Source organism: Agrilus planipennis, unplaced genomic scaffold, assembly GCF_000699045.2.
Source record: "Agrilus planipennis isolate EAB-ADULT unplaced genomic scaffold, Apla_2.0 scaffold75, whole genome shotgun sequence".
NCBI classification, from domain to species: Eukaryota; Metazoa; Arthropoda; class Insecta; order Coleoptera; family Buprestidae; genus Agrilus; species Agrilus planipennis.
Window position 1 is genome coordinate 1,273,477 of NW_020439028.1, and position 16,804 is coordinate 1,290,280.

At 33.9% G+C, this 16,804-nt stretch overlaps 1 protein-coding gene and 1 long non-coding RNA gene across 2 annotated transcripts in view; one reads left to right on the plus strand and one right to left on the minus strand.

The window, feature by feature from the left end:
- The window catches only part of LOC108736019 (lipase member H-like), a 25,533-nt gene extending 8,738 nt beyond the window's left edge, over positions 1-16,795 (minus strand). The window contains exon 1 of the mRNA XM_018468281.1: positions 16,630-16,795. Within this exon, the coding sequence (XP_018323783.1) occupies positions 16,630-16,681 (52 nt within the window). The 5' untranslated portion in view covers positions 16,682-16,795. The remainder of the gene's footprint in view (positions 1-16,629) is intronic.
- On the plus strand, positions 7,547-12,131 carry LOC108736020. The gene is made up of 3 exons (XR_001937662.2): positions 7,547-7,719; positions 9,007-9,318; positions 11,934-12,131. It is a non-coding gene; the product is annotated as an uncharacterized LOC108736020 (long non-coding RNA).
- Positions 16,796-16,804: the final 9 nt, after the last annotated feature.

Here is a 16,804-nt window from a genome sequence, read left to right on the forward strand (position 1 = left end):
ATACATAAATAAGGTGTTCAAATAATAAAAAAATAAATTAACTACAATTTCATAAATAATAATAATAAAATTCATAATAATAATTGTATTTTTATTAAAATCTTTATTTTGTACAGTAAATTGTATACTAGCATCGTATTTCACATTATTTCTCTATATGTATGGATGCGCGCCCGCCGTTCTCCGCGCTATATCTCGGAAACGGTAGGTGATACAGAAAAATGTTTGAAATAAAAATTGTAGACAATTGTATGACCGACAAATTTCATAATAACATTAATTGGCGTATTTCCCATAGAAAACGAGATAATTGCGAAAAACTAATTTTCGTGACCTTTGACCTTGAATAACTTATGACGCAGACACGTGAATATATGAGACTTTTCTACCAGTCATTAGGACACCAAAACATAGGTTTATGCAAATTTACAGCTTATTCGCTTCCATTCCAAGGTTGAATGCTTATTTTACTGGACTAAAAATTATTTCTGTGTCGCCCAAAAATGTCTGGCGCTTGGCGACTTTCATTTGCAGTGACAATACAGAAATGTGCAAATCATTAACATTCTGCTCTGGTACTTGGTGGACGCACTATTATACAACTCCATGCGAAGGAGTCAAGCGGATTTAGACCGGTTTATGTGCTGACCAAGGTACAGGACCCATACGTTCAATTCAGCGTCAGGAAAACTGTTCGTCTGGAAAATCAATGCAATCATACTATTCTGCAGTAACCTATGACACTAACACACTAACCTAATACGAATCACCATGAGTAACTATAGGTACAGGGTGGTTTCAGAAACACCCTGTATACGTACAAGCTCACAATGTAAAAGAAGCAAAAAAATCACACTTCACCTAATCTAACAAAAAGAAAACATGAGTAAAAAGATTTAAAAAAATGCAACACGGATGCCAGCAGGATTGGGTTTTGTGTGTACCTTCAAATAGTAAACAGTGAACCTTCGGACCACCAAACACTTATAATTTTCTTGTTTTATAGTGTTCTATCTATCACCTTCTCTCTGTCTCTGACTAAACATTCATGCCTGAGAAGGTGTCCTAGCAACATATATCTCCTATTTCTTATTTAATTCTATAAAATCCTCTGTTCTATTCTTTCTAATGCCTCATCAATTCTAACCTTTTCTATCCACGGTATCCTCATCATTCGCCTTTAACACCACATTTCGAACGCTTCTAACCTTTTCTTTTCCGCCGCGCCCACTGCCCATGTTTCGCACCCGTACAACGCCGTGCTCTAAACATACACCTTTAACAACCTTTTCGAATTTCTAAATTAACCGTTCGCGAGCATAGAAGTGACTTCTTTTTATTAAAGGCGACTCGATCTTGCACTATCATCTGCTTTATATCCCTACTACTCCTTTCGTCCTGACTTTCTACTTACCTAAAATCAACCACTTCTTCTAATTTTTTCGTTACCTATCTTTATATTCGCTCTTTCCCTACTTTTTCTTCAATTGCATACCAATATTTTGTTTTTACTTTTATTTATTTTCATACAGTACTGTTTTGTCAAAACCGCTTCGATTTTATTCAAAGCTATCTCTAACTCCTCCTTTCTAATTTTTTTTTTATGTTTTCGTGGAAGAGGGGAAATCTTCAAAAGACACCCAGCCGTCCGTACCGACTATTCTAGATGTTATTCTAAATGCTATATCATCTAAATGATGTTGATCGCGTCTTCGATATATAGATTAAAAAGTAGCGGTGACAGTGTGCATCCCTGTCTGACTCCCTTCCTAATATTTACTTCTCTACGTTGCAGTTCCAGCTCTATAACTGCCTCTTGCTCTTTATACAAACTAAGTATCACTATTCTATCTCTTTAACTGCCTACATTTTTATGTATATTTAATTTAACATTGTCAAAAAGTTTTTCTAAATCTACAAATCCTATGTACGCACTCTGTCATTTTCTGTATTGTTACCCGTAAAGCTAGAATGATCTATTCAACTAAAATAATTTTAACTGTCGGTTACACGGTTATACGGGAGGTTGATGTCAATTTTGTTACTTTAAACGCAATAGCACAGCTACTTGTTACGGCGAATTTAGATAATGTTAGTTCGACACTTCAGATGAACATATCTTGTAATATTAAAGGTAAATATTTCACAATTGTTTACTCGTTCCCTATAAAAAAATGAACAAAGGGCCGAACGTAATATAACAATATGTAAAGTACTTTGCGAATTAACCGAACTGATTAGATACCTCTTTTAAAATTGGATACATGTGTAGTACCTTTTTTTACTAATATTAGCTTTCATTTATATTGATATCTGTTGCACCTTAAAGTATTATCTTAAGTGCATATAGTGCACTTTTCCTTTAATTATATGTCATTTTTCCACACTATCAACGAGGTATTGCTAAGTCGCATTACCTTCTTTACACCAGCACACACACATACGTATACTACAGAAATTGTTCTAAATGCGAATCCCGTGCTAGAATTCAGAAATTCATAAAATATCTAATGTGAAGTTGTCGACATGGGGTCACAGAATCCTTAAGATTCCTAGTAGGTACATGAATAGTTACAGTTGGGATTTTATGGAAAGGGCAACTTTCTAATTATTAGGAAAATTACCCTAATATTTATTGTGAATATATTCATTTTACATTGAAATAATACGATTAACATTGTTAAAAATTACATAGTTTCTATAGAATGAATATTTTCTATTTTTTCAACATAAAATGGCATATATTCCAACCATTCATAGATTTATATCAGTTTTAATTGAGGTTTCCTCCACTGATCAGTTAGCAAGTGAAATTTACCTAGGAATTGTTAGGTGTCAATTATCGCTTAACTTGCTTCACCGACGGTTGGTTATTTCCCCTTGTTTGAATGTAGGTAATTAACTAAAAATTTAACTAATGCTTGATCTGAGAACAAAATAATTTAATTTGGTGCAATTTTGCAAAAGATCTTTCAGGTTGCCCAGACCCTCATCTGTTTACAGCAAGGGTCAGTTTGCAGGTATATGATGTCAAAACGTCAATGTTAACCTACCTATAGTTGGGACGATCAAAATTGGCAAAGTCCACAATAAATTATTATGTGTGAAAGTGGACGTATCTTCTTTCTTGTTTTCACTTGGAACGGTAGTCATTTACTGCGTTCTGAACATACCCTTGTTAGGTTAGGAAATGCTTCATGGGTACTACCACAGCTGTCTCTAATACAAGCCATGCTGAGAAATTTGGCAACAACGCATTGCTTCGATGTGAGAGTCCTATTCTGCGAGTCTTAGTTGTTATTACTACACGTAGTTACACATGATTTTTAGACCCCCGTTACGATAAAAATTAATTGAATTATTAAATAACTAACTAAATAACATCACTGATAGTATGTGACATTATTTAAAATACACTTCAACATGTAGGTATTAAGAATAAAATAGAAAAGACAAAAGATTAGGTGTAAACATTGTTAGGTACCTACATGAATTTCATATCGATAATTGTAATTTTATTAAAGCAAATTTCCACACCACAATTGAAGTATTGCCAAGGCGCGTTAGCTTTTTTAGGGTTCACCAATAGCCCTGCCATCCCATTAGAAAAAAATTAATTACAATTTCTAATTTACGGATTTTTGCTGTCTTACAGTTAGCTGAATTTGAATTGGAGTGGTGGGACTCTTGCTTTCTATAATTTATAATTTTAACGTAATCATTAAGCAAAACATTAGCAAAAGAAGATAAAATTTGGAAGAATATATCTTTATAATGTTTTCCAAAACTAAATATTTTTGAAAATAGTTAATTTTCCTAAAATTGGTTTTTGGTGTTCAGCCCGTAAACATTGTGTCTGCAGATTTTCGTTATTACTTATTTCTTCAAGAATGGCATAAATGTGAAAAAAAAAAACTATACTAATATTATCAGTAGGAACAGAAAGTCCTCCCCTTTGTAAATAATCAAAATAAATATCTCCAACGCAAGAGCCTTTATTGTTTATTATGAGCGAAACACAATTGTTGCAAGTTATCTTTTTACGAGCAGAATGAACTGCATATCCTGAAATGGAAATTTTTAAGGAGTCATCTAAATCACAATTCATTAAAAAATCGGAATTTAAAATTTCAATAAACTGACTTATGTTTAAGGGAGACTCTTCAACAATTTAAATTCCTGTTTCATTATTCTCTGGTTATTTAGGATATGTTAAAAGCACACTCAAAACATTACCGGCAGTGGATACTTTTTTTTTACTGTTTTTATAATGTCACTTTCGTTAAAGTGATGTATGTAAACTGCAGAATATTTTCATGGAGTCCAATCTTTGCGAGGTATAGTACTTATGCATTTTTTTCGCATTTCATCATTTTTTTGGGAATAAAAATATAGACATACTTGTACTTACATTTTAAAGATGATTTATAATTTGAATAGCAACTGGGAACTCAACGACGAGAGGCATTTTGTTAAGAAATAAACCAGAAAATTTACAACCAAAACACACAATCTGACCTAAAACATTTTCACTTCTTTCACATAATAGTTAATATTGCCTTCTGAATTAAAAACTGTATCCAAAGGTATTAATCACTGTAACACACTATAATCATCCTTATTGCACATTTACTGCACGATATTTCCGCTAAAATTAAAATATTATAGAACAACGAAAAAACACAACAACTAATGTATTAGTTGTAACTCTCATTAACCGGGAAATCCTGGGACTCCCACAGTGTTGCCAAGTAAACCTTCAGCATGGCATGTAAGTAGAGACGGCTGTGGTAGTACATATAGAGTGGAAGGAGATAACCGAATAATAGTAAGTGGTGCAGCTGTTAGAGGTTGCTTAGGTACGCAAAAGATCAGGGTCGGCTTTATAACTGTCTGATTGCTTATAACTGTCTTGCCTTTCCACATTCTTGAGAATGTTGAACTTTCTTTAAAGTCCGATGCTGGCAATATGCTCAAGTTCTGCTTGTCTGGGTCTCTTTATGTTGCACATTAATTGGCCTAATGTTCGTTATTTTTCTTTGTTAGTGTACATTGCAATTCCTACCTGACATCTCCTTTCTATGTTTACGATATTCTCTTGTGAGTAAAAGTAGGTGTTCTGCCTACAACCGCAGTAGTCTAGTTGGTAAGCTGAAAGAAGGAAGTAAATGCTACAGTTTTATTGTGGACTATGTCAATTTTGAATCTTCCAATTATCATCATCATAAGGTCGTCAGTCATAAGACTGGTCGGACACGAAGCTCCACTCTTTCTTATCAGCTCAGGAGCTAATCTTTGCATTTCCCTAAAACTAGATCAACCCACATCCTTAACTATTTGCGAACAGTAATCTAACAAAGGTCTACCTCTACCCCTCTTAATTCCTGTTTCTGTCTCTAATATATCTCTGACTACACCTTCATGCCTGAGAAGGTGTCCTACCAATCCATCTCGCCTATTTTTTATTGATTTCCATAGAGTTTTCTGTTCTCCTATTCTTTCTAATACCCCTTCATTACTAACCTTTTCTGGCCACGTTATCCTCATCATTCGCCTGTAACACCACATTTCGAACGCTTCTAACCTTTTCTTTTCTCTCCATGTTTCGCACCCGTACAGCGCCATGCTCCAAACATACAACTTTAACAATCTTTTTCGAATTTCTAAATTAACCGTTCGCGAACATAGAAGTGACTTCTTTTTATTAAAGGCGACGCGACCCTGCGCTATCCTCTGCTTTATATCCTTACTACTCCTTCCGTCCTGACTTATCTGACTTCCTAGATATCTAAAATCAGTCACTTCCAATTATACCATCCAAAAATAACAACAGCCGAGTCAGTATAACGATATATAATTTCACATTCTATACTTTTTCCTAATTTTCTAAATTTACTTTTAAATAGCATCTCTACAGCTGTGCAATAATGAGAATTTGCCGCCTCATCGAACGTGTCACCACAGTTTGGTTATATTTGCCTTCCGATAGTACAAATGTTGACCTAGGTTTAACTTAAAGAGTCTTTAGTGAGTTACAATTTTATATTTCTGAGGATAGAAAAGCATCCAGAACTAATTTTGGAAAAACAAAATTGTTTATTTAACAAGAATAAAGTGCATAAAAATGAATAAATGGTAAAAACGAAGCATTTATTTCATGTAATGTTTGGGAAAACATGGCATATTTATGCACATATTTACGGTATGTCTTGTGGATAAAAATACCAAATCTATGAATAGTACTTCAACGTCTTTTAATGTTAGTATTAGTAAAAATATTAAGAAAACACTAGCAAAAACAAATAACAATTTATATATAAAAATGAACTGAAACACGAAATACAAACAAATAAAAAATATATATAAACAAAACTGGAAACATCTAGCAAAAAGACACAAGAAGAATAAAATATACTTTCATATGAGAACAAAGCTACAAAAAGAACAAGGTAATGTAAAGTAATAATAACAAAGACAATAAAATAAAAACAATGTAGACAATAGCAGAAATAACTTATATAAGCGGTAGTAGAGACTGTAAACTGTGTATAGATAGGAAAAAATAAACTTTTGTGTGTTTCATTCCCACCAGCCAGTAATGCTGGTGGGCGGGCAGTCCCTCCGGACTTCGCCGGAAGGTAGGGCGGAAGGCCCTCCTCAGCCTGCTTTCAGGAATCATGGGAATGGGTGGCTGGTGGTTCGGATTAGAAAGTTGAGACGGACGAAATGAAGACAGAAGAGAATGAAAGATTATTTGTCTGTGGAATTTTACTGCCCCAGCATTTACCTACCTAAGTGATCCAAGGAGACCACAGAAAAACTTGGACTCGGAATCGAACCGGCGTCCTCCCGAATGCTAAGCAATGGTCTGGACCTCTAGGCCATCCCGCTAGGTATATATATATAGATAGGAATTTTTCGTTGTATTTATAAGACACGGTTGTTAGTAAATCTGATAGAATGTTCCAGAAGGAAAAGTACTGAGAGTGAGGGTGAAGACACTGCTTTATAGAAATACGTAGAAATGAACAGTATAGAATTCAAAAGAAAGCAATTAAGGGTAAAACCAATTATTATTATGTGATTGCATACAGGTCTGAATGAACTTGGATTTCAAGGTAAAGATGATTGAGAGAACAATAGAAAGGCAACCAAAGGATGCACAAGATAAGAAGTTGAAATTGAAATAATATTTGAAGTAATAAGAGAATAAATTTAGAAGAATATTAAAGGAAGCTTAATAAATAGTATTAAATATTTACAAAAACTACATTTTTCCAATACAGTTCTGACACGACGGAAGATTAAACTAAGTCGTATACTCTTTCCGTCTCTCTCACTTTACAGATTTTGCTAGCTCGATCGCTCGACAAGTTGACCCTCAACTACAAAACTTTTATAGTCTCCCTTAAAAATTGTCAGTTCAAAAACAATTACTAGAATTTATTTATCACAAATTGAAGAATAGAAGATAATGCCGCTTATTCTAGGAAAAGAAAATATAAGTACGTGATTAGGCTCTATTATATATGTATATATACAGGATAATTCTGCTGTAGAAATTACAAGTTAAAAGCCGTGAAAATGTTCAGCCAACGTTTAGTAATTGTTTTTATTGCATTAATTTCATTTTCTTACTCGCAGTACACCTCGCGAGGTCAATGTAGTGATCGAGACAGAATTAATGTAAGCGCGGTACAATTATTCAACTTGCAGCGGGTAAGTTAATCGTATTGTAAAGTTAAAATATAAAGCACTAGCTTTTCTTCGGGTCTTCCCTCGCACAAATTAATGTTGCTTCTCCATAAAACCTTTTAACTCCCAATTCACCCTTACAACGTATTAATTTTATTTAATGTCGACATCTTAGATTGCAAATACAAACGTAGCAACAACATTTCATCCTTAAAGGGTGATTTTTAAAAATTTCCGAAACACGTATTTGCTTAAAATAATTCGAAGTGGTCTGTATTCTGTCGAAACTGCCAGACGCGAATCGCGATTTCGATCTTTTTGGATCTCATCAGCGCGTCGCAGACAGCTCCGACAGAACACAGACCAATTTTTACCTGATGTCTTAACAGCGAGTTTTAGAAAATACCACAAATGACGCGGTAAACGCCACCTGTAGTACGATGCTAAATTTTAGGATTACGTATGCTACAGATGGCGTTTACCTCGTCATTTGTGGTATTTTCTAAAACGTATTTGCTTAATTTCAACAATGAGTAACCTTTCGACTAAATTCGAGTAAAAATAATATATATCCCATGGAAGCGTTACAATTTCTTTTCATTTGAATAATAATATCAAACAGCATATGTACGAAGTTTCAAGTAAATTAAACCATGAATGAAGAATGTCACAAACAAAGATTGTAGCACCCTTTTACCCCTTCCCTATCCCTTTGGAATTTGACTTTTTTGAAATGTGGAGATAGGTCTTTCAGAAATTAAATGAGAGATCATTAGAACCAACTTTCAAGTAAATCTGTCCACAAATAATATATGTTCCATTTAAACATTGCAACTCCTCTTCACCACCCATCCCCCCCAACAGAGATTGAATTTTTTAACAAGTTTCAAGTAAATCGGACCAAAAACAAACTTGCAATCTTTGCAAACCCCTATCAGCTTCCTAAAGAGGTAAAATTTTGTAAAATGATGAAATAGGTGTGTCTGTCACTAATTTTATATGGAAAAGCATTAAAGCCAAGTTTCAGGTAAATATGACTATAAATAATACACCATACTTAACCATAGACAACATTACGTGTAGCTGTCAGTTGCGTTTTGTCATTCCATGTCAGTTGCGTTTACATATACCACGTTCCTTCCGTGGAATGTGATAAAAAGTAACCTATGTCCGTCTCCTGATTCTAAAGTCCCTCCCCACCAATTTTCAGCCAAATCGGTTCAGCTGTTCTTGAGTCATAAATAGTGTAACTAAAACGACTTTCTTTTATATATATTAACTATCCTGCTTCAGCAAATAGTTTTTTGATAGTTTGCAGGAAATGGGGCGGCATGGTACCCTGTTATTGCATACAACAACAACCTCAATTGCCAAACCGTGTATTTTACCTTAACCAGTAGTGACACTATGGATGTGGTTTACGTACAAAAGATTTAACCACCGGCGCATGGTCTAGACAGAAACGACAAGCAAAATGGGTTCGACCTTCTTATAGACAAGGGATTATAAGTGTGGATTACTCCGATGTTGGCGAGCCTTTGGTATATAAAATTGTTGGAATGGTTTATGATGAATTCACTATTCATTACAGTTGCATCAATCTGGATAAAGAAAACAGACAGGGTAAGAATGAGTAAATTTATATAGTTGAGAAGAATAACTGAGAATTTGTTTTTTAAAACATAAGCTGCATATCGTAGAATTTATTTAATACATTAATTGGTGAGGATACCGTGGATAGAGAAGGTTGGCTCTGCGATCTTAGCACCTCATGTGTGGAATTTTATTGACCAATTATACCATCTGGAAGGTCAGAAATTGGTCATAAAAGATCAGTTGGTTTTATTAAGTGGTCAGCGTTAGAAATTTTTTATTAAGGGTTAATGTTTTTCAAGGTCATTTAGAAATTTTAGCACCTCTTTCACGATGAAAATAAAAAATTGCACCCATGCGCGATCGAGAAGCATTCCCTGATAATTGGTCAGCTTATATAAATATTTGGTCAATTTAATTTAATATTAAAAAGGGTGAAGACACTGCTTTATAGAAATACGTAGAAATGAACAGTATAGAATTCAAAAGAAAGCAATTAAGGGTAAAACCAATTATTATTATGTGATTGCATACAGGTCTGAATGAACTTGGATTTCAAGGTAAAGATGATTGAGAGAACAATAGAAAGGCAACCAAAGGATGCACAAGATAAGAAGTTGAAATTGAAATAATATTTGAAGTAATAAAAGAATAAATTTAGAAGAATATTAAAGGAAGCTTAATAAATAGTATTAAATATTTACAAAAACTACATTTTTCCAATACAGTTCTGACACGACGGAAGATTAAACTAAGTCGTATACTCTTTCCGTCTCTCTCACTTTACAGATTTTGCTAGCTCGATCGCTCGACAAGTTGACCCTCAACTACAAAACTTTTATAGTCTCCCTTAAAAATTGTCAGTTCAAAAACAATTACTAGAATTTATTTATCACAAATTGAAGAATAGAAGATAATGCCGCTTATTCTAGGAAAAGAAAATATAAGTACGTGATTAGGCTCTATTATATATGTATATATACAGGATAATTCTGCTGTAGAAATTACAAGTTAAAAGCCGTGAAAATGTTCAGCCAACGTTTAGTAATTNGTAGATATCCACACAAGTGGACCTTGTTGGAGCATACGTAATCCTAAAATGTAGCATCGTGCTACAGATGGCGTTTACTGCGCCATTTGTAGTATTTTCTAGAACGCACTGTTAAGACAGCCGGTAAAAGTTGGTCTGTGTTCTGTTGGAACTGCCTGCGACGCGCTGATGAGATCCAAAAAAAAAGAAATCGCGATCCGCGTCTGGCAGTTTGGACAGGATACAGACCACTTCGAATTATTTTAAAAGACAACTTATTTAATTTTTTTTAATATTAAATTAAATTGATCAAATATTTATATAAGCTGACCAATTATCATCGAATGCTTCTCGATCGCGCATCGTGCAATTTTTTATTTTTATCGCGAATGAAGTGCTACAATTTCTCAATGACCTTAAAAAATATTAACCCTTAATAAAATTTTTTTTAAGGCTGACCAATTAATAAAACCAACTGACCTTTTGTTACCAATTTCTGACCTTTCAGATGGTATGATTGGTCAATCGAAATTCCACAGGAGAGGTGCTAAGATCGCGGAGCTGAGAAGGTTAGAAATGAAAAGGTATTAGAAAGAATAGGAGAACAAAGGACTCTATCGATTTTAGTAATAGGTGAGATAGGTTAGGTTAGTAGGACACCTTTTCAGGCATGAAGGTCTAATCAGAGACATATTAGAGACAGAAACGGAGGTTGGGAGGGGGAGGTAGACCTAGATTAGATTATTGTTCGCAAATAGTTAAAGATGTGGGTTGTTCTAGTTTTAGGGAAATGCGAAGATTAGCTCAGAATAGGAAAGAGTGGACGTGCATGTCCAACCAGTCTTAGGACTGACGACCTTATGATGATGATGATAATTGGTAATCGTATGTATTGGTATAAAATTAAACGATTTTTCAGTCTTTTACCATTAGAGTCTGGCCCATCTTAGGTTTTACCATTGACGATTATACACTCGAATTTAAACGTTTTCAGATGTGACTAGAATGTATCAAACCATCCTTTTTTCATTGTAGATTTCTATTTAGTCTTCTTCGCATAACCGTAGATTTTAGCATATTTTAAAATTAAAGCAATTCGTAATGAAACAGAGTGTACCAGAACCGATTCGCGAATTTATGCCCAAAAGTACTGGTTTTGATATACCAATCATAGATAGTTAAAATAATAAATAATATTTGCCTACGTTATTATTTACTTAGGAAAATACATTTAGAAAAAGTAGAGAACTTATAACTATTATAACGAGTAAAAACACTATTAGAGATTAACAAACGTAATGCCGCTTCACCACCCTACCCCACTTCTAATTCAGATTGACTCATTATTTTCATTTAAATAAGTAATTTAATAGTAACCAACTGATAGATCTTAGATTTTCATTTTAAATATTTGTTTACGATGTAGGCATTTACTTAATAATATTATACCTACTACCACGTTGCATCTATGTATTAAAGCGTGAAACCAATATGTTAGAAGTTGCTATCCGTATCTTCTAGATTTGTTGAGTATTAATTTTAGTTGTTTGCCCAGTGTCCATTTTCAATTTTCACTGATGATCGTTTACTACCTTATGTATTCAATTTTTACTAGAATTTCTGCATGTGATGAGCCGGAACAGAAGTTTGACATCAGATCAAAGAACTAGGATTAGTCGGATTCTTGAAAGGCAACATCTGAATGGAACAATGGTGAATGTTGTACAGGACCCAGCAGTTTGTTAAATATAAAATAACAATGACATTTATTTTGTGAAAAACTGATTTCAATTAAATTTGATAGCAATGTGAAGGATTGTTTTAGTCAGTTTATCCGTTTCTTGAATAAATGTAACTTTAAAAATAGTGCAAACACTAGAATTTATAAAAATATTTGTAGGTAAAAGAACTATTTTAAAGATTTACGCTGAGTAACATGTAATTTCCGGGTACATATCAATTTTCATAAAACACTATTAGGGTGAAAATTATCCCTACCCTGTGATGTAATTGAATTCATTCAAGTATCATGTAAGCAACAAAGGGGACGGAGAGATCTGGATGGTGGTTACATCAGCAATATTTTTTATTTTCTTTTTATAATTTTTCTACAAAATTAAGTAGATTTTGATTTGAAAGGGAAAAACATGCTCAAGAATTCCTTTAAATAGTTGATATTGCTGAAGTTATTTACATAGACCTTGTAGGTATGATACACTAAAAAATACTATATGAAAATAAAAAGCAAAAATAGTGGTTTGCAAGGGAAGAAAATGTGGCGAAAGAGTGAATATGAAGATAAAAGACGAAAAATTAAAAAAAAATCGCTGGTTTTCGGTATCTACAAAGTCAGATAATTTAGGATGGAAGGAGCAGTCAGTGGCGGATCTAAGAGGGGACTATGCCTATTCGCGCAGCTATCCTCAATGTCACATCGCTAACCATTTAAAACGAATTGCATTGGGTTACACCGACGAATGCTGAGAACACCTTGGATAGCCACGCCAACCAATGAAATGGTACTGAATAGGGCGGAAACAACCTATTCTATTATTAAACACTGTGATGTTTTGAAAAATTTCACATTATAATAAGCGATATAGAATTCTTCAATTAATTATGATGGACAATGTACACGGGCGTAGACGGGAAGGAAGGAGACATATTTCCAAACTGAGGAATATATATAGCACAGAACTGTGAAAAACTCGCCAATGTAATCGACAGCATTAGGAGGACCTGACACTGCACTTGAAGAGGAAGTAATCAACTATATGTGTACTGTTCGTTTCAAGAAGTTAGAGATATGCCCTTTCCCTTTATTAGGATGCGCCGTAGCATAATTCCAATAACAATCATATTTGTCTGCGGAGCAGTGATGTCATATCTACCAACTTTTTGGCAGATCTACCAATTTTCACTTCAGTCTACCTATCTACCACCCTAGACCTAAAAACTACCTATTTTTTTAATTAGTTTGACATGTCACCACTTTGAATTATTTTTATATCGACGTGCGATGTTGCGATGTGTTGCGTGAGCCATGCGACGATGCGTCAAGCATACATAGAGTCCAGCCCATAAACCACAAAAAAAAAACGTCAGCAACAGTTCGCCGTTCGCGCCCATAGACATTATTATACTGTTCTGTGGCCCATTCCCGGTTGGTTTGTTACAGAATCAATAATGAATCTTTGCTCCTGTTTTGTGTTGTTTTATTGTTAGAACTAAATAACTACGTATTAATGGTGCTGATTGCTGTTTGTTCTGTGTTGCGTGCATTTATTTATATAATGGATTCTGACAGCAGCGAAAGCGATGCACAGAGTTCTAGGTTAGGAACTCCGCCACGAAAAGCTAGAAAAAGGCACTATGACCAAAAATATTCGAAATTATGGGAGAAAGACAAGGAATTTGCAGTAGCGCCAACGTTGAGGTATTGTTTTCTGCAATTAATAATATGAAAACCTTCCAGAGAAATAGAATTTGCACGGAAACTCTAGAGGGATTATTGCGTACTAAAAGATTCATAGCAAACAACGGGCAGCCTAGAGCAGAACATTTAAATTTTTTCAACAAAAATATGTATAATTTCTAAAAATAAACATTTTAAGAACAGTTCATGCATTTTTAATTTTAAAATTTTGCATTTTACATTCTACCAACTTCTACCAACATTTGGCACATAATGTACTAATTTTCTAAAATTCGGGTTGGCAACACTGCTGCGGAGATCATTTCTCCACCGATCATCGAGCGAGAACTAGACAAAAGTGTACAGTACCATTTGCAAAATTACTTAAACTGCCTCGTTAAAATTGTAGAATATGCTTTATTTAAAAGCATATTTAGCCAAAAATAATAACAAGTGAATTAACTTAACGTTCTACACACCTATAAAACTTTTGCTTTGTTTTCTATTGTTAATTTATATACATTTTTGTTTTAAGAAATTGCTAAACATTTTCGTCTAGTACTGTACAGTTCCAGCCGATCTCCTAAGACCGCCCATCGAGAACTCTACTCGTTCAAACTTATTCCAACTATTTCTGTCTTGCTCACGCCTAGTGTGCATTCTTTCTATCTTCGCGCAAATTTCTTCAAGGCCACAATTCTAACAAATTGAAATAGACTGTAAGTTAGTCTTTCGAACTACATTTTGCGCGTATACAAACGAATCAACATCAACTTCTGACACTAAAACTATCACAGACTCGAAGTTGTTAAAGTGGAATGTGATCAGAAGTTCGGATCTGTCATTTGTGAATGTTGGATTCCTTTAGTTGCCTTAACGGTAACATACACAATTCGTTTCTGTACATCTCTTGGCACAGTACAATATAAGTTTCACTCCCTTCCTTTTATAATAGATATCGAAGAAGTGCACCAAAACTATCGAAATTTACATATTAATATAAATAATTAAATTTACATTTCATTCCTCGTGAAGCCAATTTTTTGTATTTCTTTTCATTTTGAATCGAATGTTTTTTCATTAACAAAACTGATTTTATAATTACTTCCCTGCAACATATATAACGTTCAATTTTACACTTACATATTTATCCGATTCAATTCACCTCTATCAAACAGATACGCTAGGGTTAAAATCTTTTCTTATCGATATCGGATGAAAATCTACTACTTTATTATAATTTAAGAACATTCTCAAGAAATCACCATTATTTTAAACACATGAATTTTAAAAGTTTACAAAATGGTAAAAAATTGATATTTGTTTTCGTATTATGTTTTCTTTCAGTAGGCGTCCAGGTATAAATAAAAAAATTATATATATCATTTTCATCATCATAAGGTCGTCTATCCTATGACTGGTTGGACACGCACCGCCATTCTTTCCTATCCTGAGCTAATTTTCACCTTTCATTAAAATTAGAACATCCCACATCCTTAACTATTTGTGAACAGTAATCTAATCTAAGTCTACATCAACTCCTCCTAACTCCTGTTTCTACCTCTAATATGTCTCTGACTAGACCTTCATGCCTAAGAAGGTGTCCTAACAACCTACCTCGCCTATTTCTTATTGACCTCCATAAAGGTCCTCTGTTCTCCTATTTTTTCTAACACCTCTCCATTTCTAACCTTCTCTCTCCATGGTTTCCTCATCATTCCCCTGTAACACCACATTTCGAACGCTTTTAACCGTTTTCTGCCACACCCACCGTCCGAGTTTCGCACCCGTACAGCACCTCTCTGTTTAGGTATGGTTATTACCACGTTCCGTAAATGTGACTAACTAGCTTAAACATACGATATCTAACCTCTCGTCCTGGATGTTTTAGAATTTCCGCCTGTATTCCATCTATATGTGGCGCCTTATTATTCTTTAAGTTTTTTAATTCTACATCAAACTCTTCTCTCATTATGAGATACCCTAGCTCACCTATCTCCACACTATCTTCCTTCTCATATATATCTCCTAACTCATGGCCTGCCTATAGGTTTTCTAAATATTCTCTCCACCTATCTGCCTTTTCCTCATTTTGTATCAAATATCATTATAACATGGATTAAAAGTGAAAAAACACTAGGTCTTGCTGTTTATATATGAAGGTTCTTCAAAAAAATCGAATAAATTAAAAATTTTCTGATTGAAACTTTGAGACGGTCGATAATTTTTTTATTTATGATAATCTACAATCATTGACAGACAGTAAAAAGTAAATCTGAACTGTTTATGAACCCTGAGCAGTTCATTTTCATTATTGTAAGGGAAAAAATGGAAGGTATTTTACAGGCACTGTCTTCGTAATTTTAATTTTCAAATTAGATAAGGAAATAGAAGCGTAGATATAATTTAAGAACAAAGGCTTTCCGTCCAATAGAATAGTTCACTTAGACCACGGCCCTATAGTCCTAATCTTCATTCTACTAGCGTAGATATAGTCTGCCAGTAGTGGCCGTTTAATAAAATGGTATATTCTGCTACTAGTGGTAATTTAAAAAGAAGTATTATTTTATTGCAAGTTATTCGTAAACTGATACAAAAATTTATAGACAACCGATTTTGCGCTATGTTGCCTTTCTCAATAACTACGAAAGCCCTTGCAATGATAAATAAAACACAAAATTAGTAAAAAAAACAAATGAAATGAACAAATTTAAAAGAAGAAGGTATTGCATCAACCGATAAAGTAGAACCGGTAGCCTCCAGTGTGCTAGGAGAAATTATAAATTTAATTAGTTACCACTGGTAACAGAATATTTCAGTTTATTAAACGGTAATTAAACGGCAGACTAAAATATCCTAAGAAAATAGTAAACAAGGTAATTTTAATTAAACTTACGTTGGTTGGAAAATGTAAAGCCAATGTGAATTAAAATGAACAGTAGCCTCATTTTGCCCGAAATGTTGTTGACACTATTAAAGGTAAAAATTATTTAAAGCTTGCGAACTATAAACTCTGTCTACAGGTACTAATGTATTTTCTATTGTTTAAATATTTTCGAACAAGTTATCAT